A 19,337-nucleotide genomic window follows, 5' to 3' on the forward strand; every position below is an offset into this window, starting at 1 on the left:
CTCTCTCTGTAGAAACACCCCAGCTGTGAGAACCCCGGGAGGGTGTGGGAATTGGTATCTGTGGGTGTGGGGTCAGAATCTGCTTTCCTGTTGCTCTCCATGGTGACTAGAGAGATTCAGGGAATGAGCCTTTTGTCAAAAGACAACCAAGGAATGGGGACAGATTCTGGGCTGAGCCCCTAGTCCCTTGACTTCAGACAATACACAAGGCTGCATGGGCCACTGCGGTTTTAGGAATCTTAGACTCAGACCCAGGTTGGGGGACAGAAAACCTGGCCATGGTGGTACTTCATGGATGAGCCAGTATGATAAGGGTGAGGACCACCAAGAGGCCAGGGCTGTGCTGGACTTAAGAGGACCTGGGTCTGATATCATGGGCTTGAAATCCCAGCCCTCAGGAGGCTGAGGCAGGAGGATTATGAGTGAGTTTAAGGTCAGCTCAGGCTACAAAACAAGACCCCAAACAAAAGAGGACCCTACTTTCCCCAACAGGCCATGGAGGCAGCCAGGGAGCCTGGGGGTGTCCCCTGTGTTGTCATGCTTGCCCTGGGAGGGCATGAAGCATGCATACCTCGACATAAGCTGGTGTCTCCATACCCATGCACACACATGTGGACTAACACCTGTGCAGACACTGATGCTCACATCCATGCCTGTAAGAGCCCATATTTGTGCAGCAACCATGGCTCTTCAGGTTCTTGCTCCTGGGCCTGGTATCTTCCATGTCTCTTTCCTTATTGAGACCAGGCACTATCTCCTTTAAAATTCACATGCTAAAGCCCCGCCCTCTCCCACGTAATACTGTTAGGGGGTGGGGCTTTTGGGAAAACTTTCAAAGTAGAATGGATGTACTTAAACAGGGGCCCCAAGAGTGCTCTTGCTCCCTCTGTCAGGCAGGGACTGGGGATACTAGTTAGAAGAGGGTCCTTAACACAGGACACGGAACCCTGGCCTTGTCCCCAGAATAAGGGGAAGACAGAAGCAGCTCCCGGCTGACTACTTCCAGCAGACTCTCCCTCTGGATCCCACAGCACTGGCAACTAGTCAGAGAGTATGCGGGCCACAAGAGACAAGCTTTGGCGTCCCCCCCCCTGACTCCCCATGTCTGTAGATGGGGCCTCAAGGAGAGCTGTATACCTCCCTCACTCCTGAATCCCCAAGGGTTAGGAAAGACCAAGGATCTCACCAGCTACCCCCTAACCCCAGGGTTCCCTGCTGCCAGCTTATCTCCCTAGGCAGGGTCTACACAATGTCAGCATCTGCTCCTGGGTTTGAGAGAATGGGCAGTCCTGCTTCGGACACAAAGCAGCAGGCACTGCCAACGTCCACAATGGAAGGATGAACAGGCCTGCCCGGGGCACGAAGCAGCAGGCAGTGTCAGCGCCCAGCTCTACCCCAGCATCAGACCCCTTGGCCCTAGCTTGGTTTCTTCTTATTAGGGTTCCACTTTCATTTAAAGTTACCACAGATTCAGATAGCCTAAGCGTGGCACAAGGACCAAGGTTGCCTGGGTCGTAGGTTTGGACAGGGCAGAGTAGGTATGAGTCAGGGATCAGTGTATGTAGCTCCTGGTTGTCCCCTTACATTGCTGGGACCCGAGAGGACCAGGTGGAGAGCAGAGCAGGTTGCCCTAGTCCCTTGGAGTAAACTTGATCCTCAATCCTTCTTAGGGCAGACTTGGGTTCATCCTAGTCTTTCTGTATGTCCTGGTTGTCTTGGGTGCCCATGGGTTCCTTTAAAGTGCTCCTGAGTCTTTGGGTTGGCTGTGTTAGACTGATTCTAGATCCCCACGTGGTTCTGTGATCCCTTAGATATAGTCCTGGTTCTGTGTGGTGGTCCTGGGTCCCCTCGATGGTCAGCGCCAAGTCTTTAAGACTGCTGACTCTCTTGGCACCATCCTGGGACCCTAGGATCTTTTCCCACCAACACTCCAGGATGCTGATTTGAGGAAAGCTGGACCAGCTACCATTCTCCCCACTTCCCTCATCACAGTGGGAAGACACAGGCGTCTTCCTGCTCCTGACCACCTGCCCTTTGCCTCCTTGGGACTGAGGGTGAAACTGAATCCTGGACAGTGACACCAGGGCTATTTTGGAGCTAGGCTGGGCTGGGCTGACCAGAACGGGGGTGGGGCGGGGGCGGGCCCAGCCTTCTTCAGCTGACAGTGTTTGCCTGTCCTTTCGTCCCTGTCCAGTCTGAGGACCGGCTGGAGTGTGGGCTGCTGGGTGGGAACCACGTCGGCCTGGGCCCCAGGAAGGAGGCAGACCCAGCAGCCCCCAACTCACCATCTGTGCCCCTTGCCTGGGTGCTGCCCCAACCCCTGGTAGACACAGGTGAGGAGGTAGGGCCATCTTTCATTCCTGGAGGTCAGATGGCTGAAGGTCATGGTGTTCTGTGGAGCTTGGGGACTTTAGGGGTTCAGTCATCCCGGGGCCTTCCCTGAGAAGAGAGTAGGCTAGATGCCAGACCTGGGCCCTTCTGTGACTCTGAGTTGAGATCACAGAATGGGAAGAGGCAGTTTGCCCTGAGGGGGCTGGGAGGGCTGTGGCTGGCATCGTGCAACCACTGCCTAGCTGGGTCGCCCTTTAGTCTCCCTACTGACTGGGGGTCTGGTGTCCCTGCCCCCAGCTCTTCCGAGATGGATGCCCGCTGACAGCTGGGGCTATTTTGGGCCTGTTGGCTCAGTGGAGGGGACAGCCAGAGGGGCACTGACACTTGACTCCAGGAAAGAATTTCCCGGGGAGTGGGGGAAGTCACAGGCCCGGGGTCTAAGGTGAGGCTGAGCTCGGGGGTTGCCCTTGGAAATTCGTTCTAGAAGGGCATGGGGGCCACAGGCCTGTGTTCTTGGAGTGGTGTGGAGGAGAGGGAGGGCCAGCAAGATGGAGTTCCAGGGATGGGGTAGTTTCTGCTAAGGACTGAATAGTGACAAGGCCATCAGGCCCCAGGCTAGCTAGGCCCAGTCTGTGTCACCTCCCATTTGGTTCATCCAGAAAACTGGTCCACCCTGCAAGAAGCAGAAAAGCTATGTTCTGTTAAAGTGGTGGAGGGTGTGGGTTATGGTATGGCCAGCTGTGTGAAGGAGTGGCAGGGGCTCCTGAAAACCGCTTTAGGGGGTAGAGGAGTCCAAGTCACCTGCTGGGGTGAGGGGGGGGGGTGAGGAAGAGCTGACTTCCTAGGAGAAAGAAGCTCCTCTCAGAGACTGCGGGTGGCCCCCTGGACCCTCCTGCTTAGGAGATGCAACCTCCAGCCCAAACCAGGCAAGACGTCAGGCTTCCCAGGGGATAGATTTCCTGGAAGTGTTTATCACACTCCAGTTTCCTCATCTGTAGGAAAGAGAACAGATCCCCTGTCCTGGGAGCCCCTCTCTGGCTTCAGACCTGCTTGGCAGGGTGGCCGAGGGGCTCTGAGGCTGTCATTCTGAACCCACTAATAGGGGCCAGTGACTTGGTATACAACTGACTGGTAACGTAGAGGGGATACAGGCCTTGAACAGACAGTGAGATCCAGGGACTACATCTGTGGAGGCCTAGGAAGACTCGGGAATCTCCAATCCAGGAACTGTGGACCTGCTGAGGCTGGGTCCAACTCCCTTTAAATATGTGTGTGCCACAGGCTATTTGCACACTCTTGTTTGTGCGTCGCTGGCTGGGCCACTCCAGCCTATGCATAGAATGGTGAGTAGAGGCATAAGGTGTCCTGCTTTGCTCTGGGGACCTACAGATTGAGTAGGGAGCTCTCACTCAAGGCCCCTGAAGGCTGATGTCAAGGCCGATCTTCTATGGAACAGATGCTGAAAGGCAGCTCCAGAGGCTGGACTTGGGCCCCAGTTGGTGCGGCCCAACAGCCCAATCCTAACCCTAAGAGACGGAGCTTGTTTGTGGGTGGGGGACAGAGGTGCTGACTGGACAGTGAGTCAGCAAACCGGCCAGTGCTGCCCAGCCCTGGTTCAGGATCAGTCTCCTGGAAGAGGATTAGGGGATTAGCTACCTGAAACACAGGACTGAGAGCCGGAGGGTCAGGGAACACAAACCCATCAACTGGCTGGTCCCGTGTCAGGCAGCCCAGGCTGAGAGACTGGAGGCTGTGTCAAAGCAGAGCAGATGCAGAGGCTGAGGCCTCTGCACTGGGGTACCCATGTCTGCCAGAGGTGGAGGAAGTTAGCCTGTTGAGCCAGCTGCAGTGCCCATTGTTCCTATATAAGACCTGGGGCCGGCGGGTTATTTCAGCCACTTGCTGGATCAGTGGCAGCTTGGCTGGGGCTGTCTTGATTGGGCAGAGGCCAGCCTTATTTGGGTGATGATGATTCCTAGGACTGAGGCATACAATGGCGTTCTTGCAGGTGGGGGGGTGGGGTGTCCCACGTTGGCAGGACCATGATAAGGACTGAATAGTGACAAGGCCATCCATCAGGACCCAGGAGAGCTAGGCCTCAGAGCTAGCTGGTTCCTAGCTCCTGGAGAGAGAATCTGGCTGTACTGGTCCCAGACTATAGGGACCCTCCTGCCACTCTTTGCAGTCATTGGCTACACTGCTCCTACACCCTGCTCTTACCTGGAGCCAGGTTTTCCCGAAGGATTGGCAGTGTGAGGGCAGACAGGTGCTAGTGGGTTATATGCAGCCCGGTGAGTGAGGCCCCTTTTGTTAGCATGAGCCCCACTTCAGGTGAGGTTGACGGCTCCTCTCCTTCCCTGCTGGTTGAAGAATATGTTCCCTCGGGAGTCAAGAGGACTTCCTAGTTTGGAACTTAAGGGACATCACTTTGGGTCGTGAGACTGGAGTTGGTCATAGAACGGAGGCAGATCAAGGCTTTCAAGATCCTAGATCCTAGGCTTTCAAGCCACAGAAAGGGGCCAATCTGAACTGCTGGACTTCGGAGGCACTCGAGTGGGTTGGAAGTGGAGGAGTAATGGAGACCTGGTGAGGAGGTAGTCCATGTGGAGGTGCCTACTTGGTTAAATTGGCCTCTCCTGGTGACACTGGACGACGAGGAAGAGGGTAGAATGTGGTACAGGCGACTGGCTTGGCTCAACACCATCATGCCCTTCATTTCTTGTCTTTTGTAGTCCCCCAACCCCACTGACATAATGGACCACTCCTTCAGCGGAGCACCCCGCTTCCTGACGCGGCCAAAGGCCTTTGTGGTATCTGTTGGCAAGGATGCCACGCTGAGCTGCCAGATCGTGGGCAACCCCACGCCACACGTGAGCTGGGAGAAGGACCGGCAGCCAGTAGAGGCAGGAGCGCGCTTCCGCCTGGCCCAGGACGGGGATGTGTACCGCCTCACAATTCTCGATCTGGCGCTAGGTGACAGCGGGCAGTATGTGTGTCGCGCGAGGAACGCCATAGGGGAGGCCTTCGCCGCCGTCGGCCTGCGAGTGGACTCGGAGGGCACGTGTGCCGAGCAGGCGCCCCACTTTCTGCTGCGGCCCACATCCATTCGCGTGCGCGAGGGCGCAGACGCCACCTTCCGATGTCGCGTTGGAGGCTCACCACAACCTGCTGTGAGCTGGTCCAAAGATGGGCGGCGCCTGGGCCCACCCGATGCCCCCCATGTGCGTGTGGAAGATCACGGGGAGTCGAGCGCGCTTCGCATCCGGTCGGCAAGGCCTCGCGATGGTGGCACCTACGAAGTCCGAGCAGAAAATCCGCTGGGCTCTGCCAGCGCTGCCGCCGCTCTGGTGGTGGACTCGGATGCCGAGGTTGCGGGACCGCCTGGCACCTCCACCGCCACGCTCCTGGCGCACCTGCAGCAGCGGCGGGAGGCCATGCGCGCAGAGGGCGTCCCCCCTTCTCCACCCGGCGCTGGCACGCGAACCTGCACAGTGACCGAAGGCAAACACGCGCGCCTCAGCTGTTTTGTGACCGGCGAGCCCAAGCCCGAGACAGTGTGGAAGAAGGACGGGCAGCTGGTGACCGAGGGCCGGCGACACGTAGTGTATGAGGACGAGCAAGAGAACTTCGTCCTTAAGATTCTTTTCTGCAAGCAGTCCGACCGCGGCCTCTACACCTGCACAGCGTCCAACCTCGTGGGCCAGACCTACAGCTCGGTGCTGGTGGTCGTGAGAGGTGAGCAAGCTTGTAGCCCCGCACATGCGCAGGGCTGAAGCTCTTTCTGGACACCCCCCCTCCCCGCACCTCGTGCGTTCACTTGAGCACTAGCTGCATTTCCAGGAGATGACCTGGTGCAAAGATCTGCTAAGGTCGCGTGGCTACATCCTGAGTTGGAGGTCTGAGCGGCTCTCTCCTTCCTCAAAACACACTGGCGATGACGGCCTCTGGCCTGAACCATCGTAAAGTCCCAGTCACTACTTCTACATCCCTCTCTGCACACCCCTACCTCACGTAGCGCCTGCTATTGTTTCTTCCGTGTTCCACTTTCTCCTCTTACTCTCCACTTTGTCCCATCAGTTCACCTATACGACCATGTCCCTTCTTCATTTTTGGTCCCTTGGTCCGTTGAGGACATACTACTCCCTCCCCTCCCGCCCACCAACTCCGATGATCCATGTCTATGCCCCGACTCCTCCTTCTATCTACTAGCTTCAGGTTCCCTGCTCTCTTTCCTCGCCACCCTCTCTGCTCGCTTGCCTTGTCCCTGGCCCTGCTCCTATCGGAGCCCTGCCATTGGTCCCTCTCTCTCACTGCTCTCAGAGCCGACGGTGCCCTTCAAGAAGCGGCTGCAGGACCTGGAGGTGCGAGAGAAAGAGTCTGCCACATTCCAGTGCGAGGTGGCTCAGCCAGCTACCGAGGCGGCGTGGTTCAAGGAGGAGACCCGGCTATGGGCCAGCGCCAAGTACGACATCGAGGAGGAGGGAACCGAGCGCCGGCTGACCGTGCGCAACGTCTCGGCAGACGACGACGCGGTGTACATCTGCGAGACCACAGAGGGCAGCCGCACGGTGGCAGAGCTCTCTGTTCAAGGCAGGCGTGTGGGGCAGGGCGGGGCGCGGCCAGGAGTGCAAACAAGCCTGGGTGCAGAGGTGGCAGGCCTCTAGCCCAAGGGGTACTGATGACATCAGTTGTGTGTGGGCAAGAGGGCAGGTGAATGGGGCTGAGTTGAGAGGGACACGGCAGAAGGGCCAGGATGAGGGACAGGCAGAGGGGGTAGGGCAGAGGGGATCTAGGATGTGGGGTGGGGGTGGGGTCGAGTGGAGTGTGAGGGGTCAGGTTGTCAAGAGGGTGCTCTCTGGAATTGGGGGGAAGATAGGTTGGGGTACAGTGATGGGGCAGATAGGGAAGAGGGCAGAGTGTACAAGCGGTGAATCAGTAGGTGGGGAGGTGCTTGGGCATGGAGGTGTGTAGTGGTGTGTGACTAGGGAGAGTTGAGCCTAGCAGCACTCAGAGGGAGGCTAGGGTTAGGGTTAAGCCTGTTTTTTTTTTTTTTTTTTTTTTGTGTGTGTGTGTGTGTGTGTGTGTGTGTAAGAGTGAAGCAGGCGGGAGGATGGGGCTGGATACATAGGAAGGTGGGTTGGAGGCCAAAGAGTAGGGGGTACACAAAAGGAGTTTGGGGTCCACAGGGGCTTGTCTTACCATCTTGGCAATCTTCCCACTCTAGGAAACTTGACCAGAAAGCTGCCTCGGAAGACAGCAGTGCGCACTGGAGACACAGCCATCTTTTGGGTGGAGCTGGCTGTCCCCGAAGGCCCTGTCCGGTGGCTACGGAACCAGGAGGAGATGGTGGCAGGGGGCCGGGTTGCCATCACTGCAGAAGGCACGTGCCACACACTGACCATCTTCCAGTGCACCTTGGAGGACATGGGTGAGGTGGCCTTTGTGTCTGGTGGCTGCCGGACGACCACCCAGTTCTGTGTATCAGGTAAGGGCCGGAAGGATGGTCTTTGGGTGGCCCTCCCTGCAGGGACACAGCTGCACCCCTGTCCTTGCCCCATGCTGTAGGCTTCCCTTACCAGTGGTGGTCCAAGGGTGGCAGAAAATTGTGGTCGTGTGTCCTCCACTCCAAGTTCCTCTCTTGAGAGGGGGACTTCCCACTGCAACAGGGTGGCAGCAGGTCTGGAGAAAGGCTTCTGAACCCATTGATGGTGGGTGGTGCCATCCCGTCCCCTGGAGCAGTGCCCAAGGGGAGACTCAAGGTCCATCAGTCATTCACTTTCTGGTGTACCCAGGCTAGGGTCTGGCATGCTCTGAGAGATGCTCTCAGTTGGTGAGCTCAGCCTGTTTTCCACACAGCACCCAGGAGGCCACCCCTGTACCCTCCTGCTGACCCTGTTGTAAAGGCCAAGACAGAGAGTTCTGTGACCCTCAGCTGGTCCCCACCACCCCATGGGGACCGCCCTGTCACTATTGATGGCTATGTGGTGGAGAAGAGGAAGCTGGGTGCCTATGCCTGGAGCAGGTGTCACGAAGCTGGATGGCTGGCCACAACTGAGCTTACCATCACTGGTGTGGCTGAGGAGGGGGATTTCCAGTTCCGAGTGTCAGCCATCAATCACTTTGGCCAGGGTCCTTACCTTGAATTTCCAGGGACCATGCACTTGGGTGAGTGAGTCCATTTAGTGACATCACAGGGGGCTGCCACCTGCCCTTGAGTTACCTGACCCCAAAGCATGGTTCTGCCTCTAGGGGAGCCAGGATGATCTTAAGGGGACTCTCTGTGTAGGTTGGGAGATGTTGGGCATCCTAAGATAGTCCCACTGACACTGACCCTGTTCAGCAGTCTCAGTGAGCTGGGCTTCGGCTACTCCATCTGATTGGGGACAGGGAAGACGAGGGGAAGATAAAGGCTGTACTCATCTGTCCCCAACTCTCCCCTTAATGCTGCTTACTCTGCAGTCCCCATGCTGGCTGTAAAGACACCTCTGAAGGCGGTGGAGGCAGTGGAGGGTGGTGAGGTCACTTTCTCTGTGGACCTCACGGTGGCCTCTTCGGGCGAATGGTTCCTGGATGGGGAGGCCTTGAAAGCGAGCAGTATATACGTGATCCGTTGTGACCGCACTCGGCATATGCTCACCATCAGAGAGGTGCCTGCCAGATTGCATGGGGCACAGCTGAAGTTTGTGGCTAATGGCATTGAAACTAGCATCCAAATGGTGGTCCGAGGTAGGCCTGAGTCCCAGAGTCCCATTTTTTTTTCAGTGTGGTGGTGGGCAGGAGGGATAATCTCTAGAGAAGGTTTCTAGAGAAGGTTTTTCTGGAGACCATGTGATAAAGGGGGCAAGGTAGCTGGGTGGTTGGGGCTGTTCATCTCAGGCTGGCAGTTGAGGCTGGGCGTGTGTGTGTGTGTGTGTGTGTGTGTGTGTGTGTGTCTGTGTAAGATGCCTTGTGGTTGGACCACATCTCTCACTGCCTCTTTTCTCATTCTCTCTTCTTCCTATCTCCTCTCTGTCTGCCTGTTTCTCTCTCGCCCCCATATCCCTCCCCCTACGCTGGCTTTCCCCATGCTTTCTGTCTTTTCACTGGCACCTTGTGTTCACCTGTCCCTTCTCTTCCTCACTCCTCCCTCTGCCCCTCCCTTCTCTTGCCTCCCACTGACTTACTTTCCACGGCTGCTTCTTTGCTTCCAACCCACCCTTTTCCCCGGGTCTCTTCCCTTTTATCTCTTTCTCTACCCTCATATCCCCTCTCCTCTCCTTCACTGCCTATGACTCCTTTGGCCCACCTTCTTGTGGTCTCTTTGTCCCTATTAACTTTCATTAAACCACCCCTGACCTGTAGCGGCTCTGGGGCTGCCCAGCAGTAAGCTTCCTGCTGCGGCTGCCCGGGAGGTGCTGGCCCAGTTGCACGAGGAGGCACAGCTGCTGGCTGAGCTGTCGGACCAGGCTGCTGCTGTGACTTGGCTGAAGGATGGTCGTGAGCTGTCCCTAGGGCCCAAGTATGAGATGCAGGTGTCAGCTGGGAGGCGAGCACTGCTGGTGCGGGACGTGGCACAGGATGACGCTGGCCTCTATGAGTGTGTCAGTCGTGGGAGCCGCACTGCCTACCAGCTGTTGGTGCAAGGTGAGCACACGTGGGCGGTGGGGCTGGCATCGTGTCCTTGTGCTGTATGTGTGGTTGTGGATGTGTATTCTCTGTCCCGGAGCTCCAGGCATGGTCTGAGGGGTTCTGGGCAGTGGGATAGCTGCTTTCTGACATGTGTGTGCCTCTGTGTGTGTGTGTGTGTGTATGGACATACGAACATATGTGCACACATGTGTGTATGTGCCTCTGTGTGTGTGTGTGTGTGTGTGTGTGTGTTTTAGTGGTGGTGGGTAGCTCAGTTCTATAGGAAGAAGGAATTCCTAGCTGTGGTTGGAACCTCTGGTCTAGGCGAGCATTAGCATCCTGTGTGGTCTAAGTCTGGATACCTGCATCTATACCATGTAGGCTTCATAGCTTTTCTTCACAGACATAACAGATGGCTATGTGGATACTGTGACTGGGGCCCAGCAGGACCTCAGAAGCACATGTGCAAGTGTGCTGGGGCAAAGACAGCAAGATACTTGGGTTCCTCTTGCTACCGCTTCTTGCAGTATGACAAGGGGGTATGGCATTGGCTGGAGGCAGCTTTGGACACCAGGCAGGGCAAGGGTACCTCCTCCTCTACCTGTATGAAGGTGCTGTAGACTTCCAGCCCTGGCAGAGACGCATACCACCCTTCAGGGGACTGGTGTTCCTCACATTGGATCGTTGGGTGGGTGGGGTCCACATATATCTCCACAGACGACAGCTCTTTGCTGCCATGTCTCACACAGACTCTGAAAACATACAAATGCATGCATTCCGTGCATCAGGATTCTTAGTAATATGCATGGATGTAAGTTTGGCTGTATCCAAAAGCAAAAATCATGCCACGGTCAGTGTCCAGTTGGCAGAGAAAACTGGGGATGTGTTCATGAGTGGGGCCTTCCTCTACTCTGTGGAAAGTGTTTCTGAAGGTGGGCAGATTAGGGAATGAGAGACCATTGTCTCTGCCTGTAAGAGACAGCCTGGTGATTTCCTGTGGGCCTTCCCTGCCATTCTGTTCTGGCCAGTGAAGGGCTGGACATCACATTCTCAGATTTAAGAAGAGCCACAGCTAAGCCACAGGCCAGGGAGGATCTTTGTGGCAGGAACTGGAGTTTCTCAGAGTCCAGGGTTTGCTAATCAGAATCTAGAACTGAGGAGCTTGGCAGGATCTGCTGAACAAGTGTCCTTGTCTAACTGTCCCCAGAGCCCAAGATGGTGTTTGCCAAGGGGCAGCAGGCATTCAGTGAGGTGAAGGCAGAGGCGGGGGCCAGCGCCACACTGAGCTGCGAGGTGGCCCAGGCTCAGACTGAGGTGACATGGTTCAAGGACGGGAAGAAGTTGAGCTCCAGCTCGAAGGTACGCGTGGAAGCCTCGGGCTGCTCCAGGAGGCTGGTGGTGCAGCAGGCAGGCAAGGCGGATGCTGGGGAGTACAGCTGCGAGGCCGGGGGACAGAAACTCTCCTTCCGCCTGGACGTGGCAGGTCAGTCCTTTGGGACAATCTGCATATATATATATATATATATATATATATATATATATATATTTATAGTTTTTATATCTTCTTGAGTTTAGTTATTTTTTTCTTTTGAGACAGGGCCTCACTATGTAACTTTTGGCTGGCCTTGCCTAGAACTTGTTATGTAGATCAGGCTAGTCTCAAACTTAGAGATCTGCTTTTTTTTTGGCCTCTCAAATGTTAAGATAAAGCCACGTATCACCATAACTGGCTTATGAATTTTCTTTCTTTTTTAAAGTTTTTAAAGATTTATTTTATTATGTATACAGCATTCTGCCTGCAAGTACACCTGCACACCAGAAGAGGGCATCAGATCTCATTACAGATGGCTGTGAGCCACCATGTGGTTGCTGGGAATTGAACCTAGGATCTCTGGAAGAGCAGCCAGTGCTCTTGACCCCTGAGCCATCTCTCCAGCCCTATACATTTCTTATTATGCCTAATTTATCAACTAAACTTTATCAAGGGCACTTCAGGGAAACCATATATGTAGTGTTTGGTGTTATCTGCATTTGAGGCACCTACTGCAGGCCTTAGAATGTTCTCTGGGTGGATAGGGAGACTGACTTTCCCTGTGCTTAGAGGCCTTAGGGCTTCTTCTGAGCATAGTGCAGAGCCTGGGTGACACTGCCCTCCAGGTGACCCATCCAGGGTTTTCCCAGTTGCAACTTTGCTAATCTAGACAGTGCCTCTAATTCTGAGTGTCCCCCTTTGTCCCCAGAGCCCAAGCTGGTGTTTGCCAAGGGGCAGCAGGCACACAGCGAGGTGAAGGCAGAGGTGGGGAACAGCGCCACACTGAGCTGCGAGGTGGCCCAGGCCCAGACTGAGGTGACATGGTTCAAGGATGGGAAGAAGCTGAGCTCCAGCTCGAAGGTGCGCATGGAGGCCTCGAGCTGCTCCAGGAGGCTGGTGGTGCAGCAGGCGGGCAAGGCGGATGCTGGGGAGTACAGCTGCGAGGCCGGGGGACAGAAGCTCTCCTTCCTCCTGGACGTCACAGGTCAGTTGGTTAGACATTTGACTATGTCATGGGACAAGCCTGGAGGAAGTGTTTCAGTGTGGGCCAGGTGCTGGGTGTGTGGTACAGGCTTCTTGAGGGCACATGTTGGCTAGTTCGCCACAACTAACAAGTAGCCCCAAACTCAGAAGCAGGAAGGAGCAGCATGCTTTTGTGTCCCCAGCCCATGGGGCAGGAGGTACCATGGTCTATACTGATGGCTCAGCTATCCAGTATGGTGTCTATCCAAGCTTGCATTTGATGTGTCCACTGGGATATCCCTGATGGAAGTATGGGATGAGAAGACTTTTAAGGCAACGGGGCTGACCTCATTGCTGTGTTTGGAGCCTTTGGTCTCCTTTTGTGGTCTCTTTTGCTTCACAGCAGCTTTTAGCCAGGGTGGTGGTCTCCATGAGGGCCACCTGGGCCTCTTGTTGAGGTAACCAGGTCTTCTTCAGGGTGCAGGAGCGCTTGAAGCTCCACTCTGGGAGACCAGGGTGTTACCTCTGCTTGTGGTTTATTCAGAGTTGAGCAAAAGGCCCGCCTGGTTCTAAGAGCATAGAGAAGCAGACCCTGCTGTGGATAACAGGGTGGCACGTCCCGTCATGGAGGCGTCTGGACATGGGGAGGCTGGACTCGTAGAAACTTTTTGACCTTTTATCACAAAGTCAAGGCTTTCTTTTATTCCGTGTCATCCTCTTATCTCTGTCTCATAGTCACACAGGGCTTTTGTGCCCCCCACTATAACATTCAACGTTCAAAAGAGGAAGGATTGAGAATTAGAGTTCTGTGTCTGTCTGTCTCTGTCTCTCTGTCTCTCTCTGTCGTTGTCGTGTGTGTGTGTGTGTGTGTGTGTGTGTGTGTGTGTGCGCACGTATGCACGAGAGAGAGCATGTGCATGCATAAGCTAAAATTAGTCCCTTTTTTGTTTCGTTGCTTTTGGGGTCCTGTATCAGTACACTGGCTAAAATATTCTCCCACATGTCCTTCTCATTGCTGCATGGCTTCTGATTTTTTTGCTTAGGTCTTTGACACATTTTGAGTTTATGTTTAATTGATTCCTGTTAATTTTTTCTTTTCTTTTTTAATTTTTTGGGAGGGGACAAGGTCTCACTATGTAGTCTTGGCTTGTCTGGACCTTGTTATGTAGGGTGGGTTGGCCTCAAACTTGCTGTCTCCGAAGTGATGGGATTAAAGGCATGTGCCACCATACTTGGCAAACGACTGTAATTAAAAAGGTGGCCTGCATGTGTGCATGCCTACCACAGACAAGAGGTCCCTGAAGTTGGAGGTACAGCCAGTTGGGAGCTGTCACACGGGTGCCGGGAACCAATCTCCAGTCCTCTGCAAGAGCAGCCCATGTTCTAACTGCTCGGCCATGTCTCTAGCCCAGGACGACAGTAATTTTTTTCTTTTTTTGTTTTTGTTTCTTTTTTTTCTTTTTCTTTTTTTTTTTTTTTTTCGAGACAGGGTTTCTCTGTGTAGCCCTGGCTGTCCTAGAACTCACTTTGTAGACCAGGTTGGCCTCGAACTCAGAAATCTACCTGCCTCTGCCTCCAAAGTGCTGGGATTAAAGGTGTGTGCCACAGTATTTTATAGTTAGTTTTAAAACTGGGAAGTGGAACTCATCCAGTTTTGTTCCCTTTTCTTTTAAAATTGATTCATCTATTTTCTTTAAAATTATTTTATTATTTTACACATATGGGTATTGTGCCAGAATACATGTCTGTGCAGCACATGTCTACCTGGTGCCCATGAAGACCAGAAGAGGGCATTGGATGCCCCGGGATGGGAGTTAGGGATGCCTATGAGCTGCAATGTGGTTCAGCTGAGAAAAGAACTCAGGTCTTCCAGAAGAGCAGCCAGTGTTCTTAGCCACTGAGCCATTTCTTTTTTTTTTTTTTTTTTTTTGATTGTACAAAGTAAGGATGTATGGTTTATATGACCATACAGACCAATTTTAGCAATATTGCCATTTCAAGATGAAGACTTCAAATCTGTGACGTGGTGTGGCTTTTCATTTGTCTATTTATCTGAATATGCTCAGCAAACAGGACTTACACTTGTGCGTGAACTTATTACTGTTCATTTTTTAGTGTCATCCCAATGATGGAATTCTCCCTTAATTCAATTGTATTCTTTTGAAAACTTCATACCTGTATATATCTGTATATACGTCCACCCCCACTCCCTCCCTCCAGCTCCTCCTGGTCCCGCCCAACAGATCTCCCATTTCCTTCTTTCTTTCCTTTCTCCCACGGAGTTCAGTCAGTGCTGCCCATGCGGGCATGTGTGCTCACGGTCATCCGCTGGGGCATGGGTGAACATGAAATGGGACATTACAACATGAAGACACTTTGTGAGGCACACAAGAGGCCCTGGTGACAGTGGTGACACTCTCAGAGAACAATGGCTCCTAAGCTCTCAATAGGCATTGGATGCCATCGGCCCCTCGACTGACACACAGGAGGAGGCCTGATTTCTGTGCGTTCATCTTGTACTTGCAACCAGGCTGAACCTGCTTATTAGTGCTAAATTCTCTTGTGAATCCCTGAGGATTTCTAGGTAATAGGCCATTGTTTCTGAAGATAGAGAGGCTTGTGCGTCTCATTTCTTGTCTGGATACTCCTGTTTAGATTACTGATTCAGTCTACTGACTGCAGGGCTCTCCAGGTTTTCTGTCTTCTCTTTCTCCTCTTGAATTAGATTCTGTGGAGTTTTTTTTCAGGAATTTATTTGTTTGTTTTATCTAGGTAATCTTATTTATGTACATATGTATGTATGTATGTATGTATGTATGCATGCATGCATCTATTGATCTATCTATTAGTTTTGGTTTTCAAGATGATGAGGTTTGGGGAGAGGCAGTGTCTGTGAGCATGGAGAGGAGGCAGGGGCTTGCGAGCTGTTGCAGAGGGGAGTGGAACAACACCAAGGGGCACAGAGAGTGAGGAAGAGGGAGCTGTGATGTGTGGTATACATGTGGGCAACAAGAAACAGAAACAATGATGATATGGTATCCATAGTACGGAGGCAAACAATCATCAATGTCAAATTCCATACCCAGCTAAACTATCGTTCAGAAGTGAAGGCAAAATAACGCAGTTCCAAAAAGTGACTTCAGAACTTTAGCCTTCATAAAAACATTCACTGAGAGAGTTGCCAATGGATATACTGCTCAGAGTAAAAACCTTAATCAAAAGTGACAGAATGGGGTTTTAGGGTCACCAGATTTTGGGATCCAAGGTGGACCCTAATTTAGTTATAGCAACTATATGCCTTGTTTATTTGCAGAGCCTAAGATGGTGTTTGCCAAGGAGCAGCAGGCACGCAGTGAGGTGAAGGCAGAGGCGGGGACCAGTGCCACACTGAGCTGCGAGGTGGCCCAGGCCCAGACTGAGGTGACATGGTTCAAGGACGGGAAGAAGCTGAGCTCCAGCTCAAAGGTGCGCATGGAGGCCTCAGGCTGCTCCAGGAGGCTGGTGGTGCAGCAGGCAGGCAAGGCAGATGCTGGGGAGTACAGCTGCGAGGCCGGGGGACAGAAGCTCTCCTTCCGCCTGGACATCACAGGTGGGTGTCGAGCCACTGAATTAGTTTACAAATGTTATGAGCCTGGTTATGGCCAGGCAGGCCCAGTGTTTTGTCCACTGAGTATCATCTTTGCCGATCTCATCCCTGTGTCTGGTCCTGGTGCATTTGGCAGATGTCTGTTCATCTTGGCCAGGGCCTCTTTTGTGCCTCACAAAATGTCTTCATGCTGTAATGTCCCATTTCACGTTCTCAGTGCCTGCTCAGCTCTACCACTGTACCTTAGTGCCATGGACTCTGGTTCTACCTGTGTGCAGGGCTGAGGTGACCAATGTCTCTCTGCCTGAGGTCTCTCTCACAGCTCTCTGTGGTCTCATCCAGTCTCACACATGGCATCTCTTAAAGAGAAATTTTAATTCATGTTCAGCCAGGGAAAGGAGAAATTTTAGTTACATGATCATGTTGGCAACTGTATCAACTCTGAACTCCGGCTGTGAGGGTTCATTTAGGTGTTCTGGAATACTCTCCCCGCCTTCCCCTGGATATAATGCAGGAATGAGAACAATAAGACCTTTCTCAGTCCAGTTATGCTTGGCCCAGAGATGTAAGACATTGGGAACTCAGTGACCACCAAAAGTCAACCGGAGGCAATGGCTCTTAGTTTGCTGATTCATGACAATGAAAATAAGAGATTTGGAGAGAGTGGGAGAAAGGGAAGTGGGAGCAGGATGCATTAAGAGATATTAGGCAAACGTGAGAGAAACTACCCAGCCTGGGAGGGGTTCCCAGAGTGGGAGGGGTTCCCAGAGGGGAAAAGGTATTGAACTTCTTTGTCTGGAAGTTTTTATAGGACTTAGGGCAGAAACTGGTCAAAGACTGAGGCAATTACATGTTAGTTAACCAGTTAGAACCCCATATCCTGTTCCTGACCTCCTGGTCCAACCAAAGAGATTGCCTGCATTGCCTGCCGGTTAGAGGGTTGAAATGCCTCCTCTGCCATCCCTGACTCTGACCGCCTGCTACCCATAGGTCACAGAGTTGGCAGTGTCCTCTGACCTTGCAGGTGGCTCGAGTGATGTTATTCATACTAAACTTGGGGCTACCAAGAGGTAGTTGTAGTTGTTCTTAGTTAATTTCCAGTCTGTGGGATGGTCAGGAGTGACTAGCGACTTAACTATCCACTATGGGCCCTTCTCCCTTATAACCTACATAAACTAGCGCAAGCAGGCTGCCCTATTCTATGACATCATCTAGGCCCAAGCACACCATGATCTATGGAGTGCTGTGTGTGTGTGTGTGTGTGTGTGTGTGTGTGTGTGTGTGTGAGAGAGAGAGAGAGAGAGAGAGAGAGAGAGAGAGAATGCTAGGTAAGGGCTTTACCACTGTGCTTCACCATCAGCCAAGCTGAAGTCTCTGTGTGAGAATTTCCCCTTTGAATCTGATCTATGGCTGCGGCTCACTTGGCAACAGTGAGTTTCTGTTATCAAGCTGCGTTTATTCATAGTCTTTCACCAGTGATTCTGCTCTTCTTGAACTGCTCCCGAGGCAGCGGTGGAATGGGTGGATGAATGTGGTCTTATGCTGAGAGGCCCAGGGCCTTTTTGGGGCTCAGTGAGTACAGAGCCTGGAGGGTGTTCATCACCCACAGCAGCCTCCTCCAGGTCTTTCTCTGTGTGACTTTCACGACTCAAACCGTTTCTGATTCCATGTCACTATCTGTCCCCAGAGCCCAAGCTGGTGTTTGCCAAGGGGCAGCAGGCACGCAGTGAGGTGAAGGCAGAGGCAGGGAACAGTGCCACACTGAGCTGCGAGGTGGCCCAGGCCCAGACTGAGGTGACATGGTTCAAGGACGGGAAGAAGCTGAGCTCCAGCTCGAAGGTGCGCGTGGAGGCCTCAGGCTGCTCCAGGAGGCTGGTGGTGCAGCAGGCGGGCAAGGCGGATGCTGGGGAGTACAGCTGCGAGGCCGGGGGACAGAAGCTCTCCTTCCACCTGGACGTTGCAGGTAGGGTTTATTTTATTTTATTTTTTTAATGTTCTGTAGTGTGCATATAAGACATTAAGGTGAGACACTGCTGTCTTGTGACCTCTGTGTTTTCTGAACTTCACCTCTAATCACTGCTAGCGATTGCTGGATATATTCAGGTGCCTGGGTTTTGTGAAATGTTTCTTATTTTTAAAAGATTTTAAACTTCTCAGCAATTCTACGAGGGAGGATCCTGACTCTTTCCATTTTAAGATGAGGCACAGATGGGCTTTGACTCACTTTGCCAGACAGTTGCAGAGCCATGATCTGGGTTGATGTTAGTTTTGCTCTGAAGACCTCTGCTCCACTGGCGTCGGCTGTAGCAGGTCTCTGGGTGTGTGAGTTCTCGGAATTTCTCTTTGTTTGAAAATACTGATTTTTGGCAGTTGTGCTGGTTGTTTCATGTCAGCTTGACACCAGCCAGAGGCATTTGGGAAGAGGGACACTCAGTTGAGAAATGTCTCCATAGGATTCACCAATCCTATGTATGTATGTAGGCAGGTCTGTGGTTCATTTTCTGAATTAGTGATTGATGTGGAGGCCCCAGCTCACCACGTGGAGTGCCACCCCTGGGTAGTAATCCTGGGGTATTTAAGGAAGCAGGCAGATATGGGAAACAGGCATACCAATCAATCTTTTGCGACCCAGAACTGACTGTTCAGTGTGAGCGTTGACACCCAGACAGCTCAGTGGAATGCTGGTGTTCGTAATAAGGCTTGTCCTGAGCATGAGGTTGGAGCTGGAGCTACCTATGAATGAATACCAGTGGCGCTGGCAGATCCTGCATACAGATTAGCATCCTGAGAGTGTCAGGAATGAATAGGATCTGAAATCGTTCTTAAGAGAAGTGGGGAGTGGCGTGGGGTCACCAAGTGAAAGGCAGATCTACTTTGAAATGATTCCTGAAGTAAACTGTTGGGAAAAAAATTGCCAGAGAGTTCTCTAGTGGAGAACTTGGAAATTGACCTGAGTATGTATCTTTATTTTAAAGAGGGATGAAAGAATCAAAGAACCATGGGCTGATAGCACAACTGGATTAAAGATCTTTCTTTGAGAAAGGGCTATCTTCAGAAATCTTGAACTTGAGTGACCTTGATGGACAGTGAAGAAATCACATGTAACATCCCAATAAATAATTCTGTCTAGTTCTATACAGTGAAAGAAAATGAAAGCCCTGTACACAGATGAAAGACAGAAACAGGCTGAGCAAGCCACAGGACACTTCTCCTACCTCAGGCTCCTGCCCCGAGTTTTTGCCCAACTTTCCTTCATGATAGACTTGATCCGACATGTAGGCTGAAACAAATTCTTTCTTCCCCACATTGCTTTTGGTC

The 19,337-nt window shown here is 52.6% G+C and overlaps 1 protein-coding gene across 9 annotated transcripts in view; it reads left to right on the forward strand.

Annotated features, from left to right (window-relative positions):
• Positions 1–2,201: 2,201 nt before the first annotated feature.
• Positions 2,202–19,337, forward strand: part of Obscn (obscurin, cytoskeletal calmodulin and titin-interacting RhoGEF) — a 143,863-nt gene continuing 126,727 nt past the window's right edge. For 8 of the 9 annotated variants that reach the window (XM_085829987.1, XM_085829978.1, XM_085829981.1 and 5 more), the window contains exons 1-11: positions 2,202–2,333; positions 5,064–6,066; positions 6,652–6,921; positions 7,556–7,816; positions 8,188–8,496; positions 8,791–9,057; positions 9,673–9,954; positions 11,147–11,422; positions 12,180–12,455; positions 15,747–16,022; positions 17,707–17,982. In XM_085829987.1, coding sequence (XP_085686113.1) covers positions 5,085–6,066; positions 6,652–6,921; positions 7,556–7,816; positions 8,188–8,496; positions 8,791–9,057; positions 9,673–9,954; positions 11,147–11,422; positions 12,180–12,455; positions 15,747–16,022; positions 17,707–17,982 — 3,475 coding nt within the window. In that variant the 5' untranslated portion in view covers positions 2,202–2,333; positions 5,064–5,084. Of the gene's footprint in view, positions 2,342–5,063; positions 6,067–6,651; positions 6,922–7,555; positions 7,817–8,187; positions 8,497–8,790; positions 9,058–9,672; positions 9,955–11,146; positions 11,423–12,179; positions 12,456–15,746; positions 16,023–17,706; positions 17,983–19,337 lie in introns of all 9 variants that reach the window. The other variant, XM_085829979.1, reaches the window with a different exon arrangement.

This window comes from Mus caroli, unplaced genomic scaffold (assembly GCF_978045245.1).
Source record: "Mus caroli unplaced genomic scaffold, Mus_caroli_1 scaffold_13, whole genome shotgun sequence".
Taxonomy (NCBI): Eukaryota; Metazoa; Chordata; class Mammalia; order Rodentia; family Muridae; genus Mus; species Mus caroli.